The following is a 4,549-nucleotide window of genomic DNA, read 5'->3' on the forward strand; positions in this document are numbered from 1 at the left end:
TGCACCCAACTAAACAATATTTGGCTTTTCCCTCCCAAAATCAAAGCCACCTATTACAAGTTAAATATGTTGATGGTACTAGTTATAATAAATGTTCTCAACCATTTAGAGCCTAATAAAAATTATATAAGCAATTGCACTTACCATTTCCCAGGAATTCTTTCACTCATTTAACACACAAAAGGTTTATGATATTCTAAACCATGTTAAGCTCTAGAATTGGACAAGTCCAAAAAGTCTTCATAGTATTTGTAATGATTTGGGAAAATAGGCATTAATCAAATGACCACAAAAACACACATAAAATGGGATCTCTGAAGCTGAATGTAGTGCTTTGTGTACATTATACAATTAAATATTCACAGCATCTCCACAAGATAGGTATTTCCACTTATGAAGAAATGGAGATTCAGAGAGGTAAAGTAATTGAAAGGTCACACAACTAGTATGGGATAGAAAGAGATTGTTAAACTCAGGTTTTCTGCAATGGCAGGTGGCGGTCTGATTATCATAAAGGGTAAGGCCAAGAGCTTTAGCTTGATATACACAGATTTTTTTATTCTATCAAAATTTTTAAAACTCTATACATCATATCTTAATCTTTACCTGAGCAAACTAGTAGCAAAGCTTTTTAGAGACTATCTCAGGACTCCTCCTGTGTCAGGCTCAGATACTTCAGTCATTATTGGCCCATGAAGCTAAACAAAGCATATGGAACATGCTAAGATGTCTGCATGCTGAAGGGGAATTCATAAAAACATAGACTCCTAGATCCCTTCCAGCCCTTAATGTCAGTGCAGCCATGAAATGTGCAGCAAAAACATGTCTGTGCTGCAGTGAAGGGCCTGAGAGTGGGAGAAGCCTCCAAGCTCAGTGCTACAATTAGAAAAATGTAGACACGGCAAAGCCCAAAATCCCTACAATCCTAGATTGGACTCTAATATCCAATCTTTACTTTGTGGATCCTCTGAATAGGGATGTTATAGCTTCAGGGGTCTGGATGCAAAGATTGTTTGTTTGTTTGTTTGTTTGTTTGTTTTAAGTGCTCAAAGATGTTTCTGATCCTGAATATCAGACATCCTAGGCTGACAGGATAGTAAAGATGGCTGGTTGCCTCTCTCAGTGAGGTGGACATGGGGTTACCTTGTCAGAACCTTCTTGTTAATGGGGTCACAGGTGAATCAGACAGAAGAGTCTAAATAACACTTGGTCAGCCCAAAATTTATGGCTTTGATGAGGACCCTTGTAATATAGCACATGCTATCTTACCAAGTGGCTTCCTATTCTAAAATGTCTAATCAAAATAAGTTTCCTGAAGCTTTTCATCAGTTCCTACTAAACATAATATTTCAAAATGGTAACTCTAAACTCCTGGCTTTTTACTCTTTCTTCTTGAGCTCTAAAGGCAGACTCTGTGACATTTAGACACATAGGACTCACCATGGCCTCCTCCTAGTTACTGATAGGCCCTAAGATCTGAGTTTCTTGGAATTCATACAACACTGACCACAGGGAAAGCAGCCTTTCCAACTAGAGCTGTTTGTACAGGGTTCACACTTCCCACCCTGCCTTCTTGCCTCCAAGCTCCTCATTTTCATTCATTTCAGTTCATGAAAAGGACAAAGAAATGACCGATATCATTAAATTTTCTATTCTACAAATAGCCATAGATTCAGGCCAAGTATTTTCCAACAGCTCTATCATGGCTGCTTCTACTTGAGTGGTTGTTTTCCACCAGTAATATCCTTATTTCAGTACTTCAAGAAATGCATAGATGTTTTAGGACTGAGAAGTCCAAAGGAAATGATAATGATGGAAAGAGATATCCTTCAGTTGCCTAGAAATCTGGAAGCAGTAGTGCAAAAGGCTCCACAATATGCTTGGTTCCTTTCTAAGCTGCACCCTTATATGATACAGGAGAACCACACCCCAAGGTTTCTGTTACTCATCTTTACTGCATTCTATTCCAGTTTATTTTTTCCATTCCTGTTTATTAACTGCTTGCTGTCCTCAAAGGTCTCAGGCGTTCAGGTATCCCAGTCCTCTCCCTGAGGATCAACTGGTAATCTTGCCATTTCATCTTTCTTACTCATTTGCTTAAAAATATGCGTTGAACTCCTACAGAGAAAACACCATTTTTGGAGGTAGAGCTATGTCAGTAAATGAAACAGCCCTGAATTCCTGGCCTCATGGAGCTTTCGTCCCAGCAAGTCAGTTGCCATGAGAGTGAGTAGCTATTCCAGCTTTACTATTGGTATCCAAGAAATCAGCACTATCCAAAAGCTAGAGCAAGCAGCCTCCTTAGGCTCAGCAATATCAGACTTTCTCCCTGGCTCAAAATAGAGACATGCATGAGAGAACCAAGAGGAAATTATCCCTCCCTAGCTACAAATGAGTGGTAAATTCAACATGTACAGCATTGTAATGTGTTTCCCCACCATCCATCTCCTTTTTCTAGTTCTTGATATAGGAGCAGGTTAATATAAAATTTGGGAGAAAGTGGCTGATAGTAAAGTAAATATAGCTTACTATAGTTCTTTTGGCTTATAAATCAAATGAGAAAGAAAAATCCAGTGGAGAAAAGGAGAGAGATGTCTGTACAGATAGATATGCATATGTCTTATCAGTGTGGTTAAAGTCCCCCAAGTAAGGAGGTGCCGCAGTATATATGAGTCTGAAATATTTCAGCTTTAATGAGATAGAACAATGAGAGGATTATTAAGGTGATATTTTGATATATTCAGTCCCAAAAACTCTATATAATTATAGAGGTTGATAGGACCCCACAAAGTGCTCAGTAGAAACAGATGAATAATTCAGAAATCTCAAAAATTGACTCTCCTCCACTACATCTCACCCAACCCCAGAGTTCAAGTGGACCATTGGGATCATGTACAACTGGGTCCTTCTGTTTTAGGAAACATCAACTCTTTTCTGCTGGAAGCGCTTTAGGAAGCCCTGACGGATCTGCTTAGATTTGATGCAATACACAATGGGGTTCATGAGGGGTGGGACCAAGAAGTGCAGGTTCGCCATGAGGACTGCCAGAGCAGGGTAGTTGTGCTTCTCCACTCGGTGCAACACAGACAGCCCAAGTTTGGGCAAATAAAAGATGAGCACAATGCAGAGGTGTGAGACACACGTGTTGAGTGCCTTGAACCGTTCCCCAGGTGAAGCAATACCCAGCACAGTCCGTAGGATCAGAGCGTATGAGAGCATGATGAGAGAGGAGTCAAGGCACAGTGAGAAGAGAATGGACACCAGGCCAACCAAGCTGTTGATCTGGATGTCTGAGCAGGCCAATCCCACAAGGTCACAATGCAGGCAGTAGCAATGAGAGAGCTCACTGATCTGGGGAAAGAGCAAACTCCGCAGAAGGATAGGTTCTGGCAGGTTGAGCAGGACAGCCCTAACCAGAATGGCAGCCCCTACTTTTGCCACAGCTGAGTGGGGAAGGATCGTGGCATAGTGCAAAGGGTCTCGGATGGCAATAAAACGATCAAAGGCCATGGCCAGCAGCACACCAGATTCCACATAGGTGAAAGCATGGATGAAAAACATCTGTGCTACACAGAGATCAAAGGGCAGCTCACGAGCTCCCAGCCAGAAAAGCCGCACCATGGTGGGGAAGGTGGAGCCGCAGAGGCCCAGATCAGAGGCGGCCAACATGGACAGGAAGATATACATGGGTTCATGTAAGGCTGGATCTGTGCGAATCACGAAGAGGATGATGCTGTTGCCCACAATGGAAACCACACAGATGAGGTTGATGGGGATGGAGACCCAATGCTGAGAAGCTTCTAGTCCTGGAAAGCCAGTGAGGAGGAAGACAGAGTGACCAGAAGTGCTGGTGTTGCAGGAAAACATAGTGATTCCAGGAGGCAGTTGTCCACCCTAGGAGTAAGAGGCATTCATTCATTTGGTCATTTCTTATAAAGTCCCTACTGAGGATGGGCTGGAAACGAAGAGCTGCCTCATAACCCACTCAGCCAGGAAAAAGACCCCATTTATTACCTCTAGGAGCTCCTGGCTAATTTGATTTTCTTTCTCTAAAAGTATTTATCCACAAAGTAGTATTGGATAAATTTTCTGAGTTGATATCTGGTATTACCTATGGTTATTTTGTTAGCCACTTAAGAGGGTGGGCGGAAACTTCCTTTTTTCACTTAAGCTAAACTTTGAAAGCCTTCTCCCCAGAGTGTGTTCTCCAATTAAATACTGAAGAAAAAAATAATTTTCCATGGAAATTTAGGATGATGTTTGGAACAAAAACTTTAGGCTCCATTTCTATTCTTAGAAGTGAATTTTCCATCTGATATCTATTAACAAGTATATCTAGTGAGAAACTAGAGACATTTATAGCTAAATTGATGCCCATTGAGGCCATTTCACTCTTAAGTGAAATAAATAGGACACACGTGTAAATATCGAATAGTTTCTCTAGTGTGAGGAACTGAAAGTGTAAATAAGGATCAAAATATATAATAGATAATATGAAATAGGAAGAAAAGGGGCAAATGGGAAGGGGAACTGGAAGAGGTAGGGGAAA

General features: G+C 41.2%; 1 protein-coding gene across 1 annotated transcript; it reads right to left on the reverse strand.

The window, feature by feature from the left end:
- Positions 1 to 2,913: 2,913 nt before the first annotated feature.
- On the reverse strand, positions 2,914 to 3,867 carry LOC101709703 (olfactory receptor 51G2). The gene has a single exon (XM_004863337.2). It carries the CDS (start codon positions 3,865 to 3,867, stop codon positions 2,914 to 2,916), a length of 954 nt encoding a protein of 317 aa, XP_004863394.2.
- Positions 3,868 to 4,549: the final 682 nt, after the last annotated feature.

Source organism: Heterocephalus glaber, unplaced genomic scaffold (assembly GCF_053883595.1).
Source record: "Heterocephalus glaber isolate CG9 unplaced genomic scaffold, H.glaber_assembly_v1.0 deba00001428, whole genome shotgun sequence".
NCBI lineage: Eukaryota > Metazoa > Chordata > Mammalia > Rodentia > Bathyergidae > Heterocephalus > Heterocephalus glaber.

Excerpts from the sequence above, each read along its gene's own strand:
- LOC101709703 (XM_004863337.2), bottom strand. The coding sequence starts at position 3,867 with ATGTTTTCCTGCAACACCAGCACTTCTGGTCACTCTGTCTTCCTCCTC.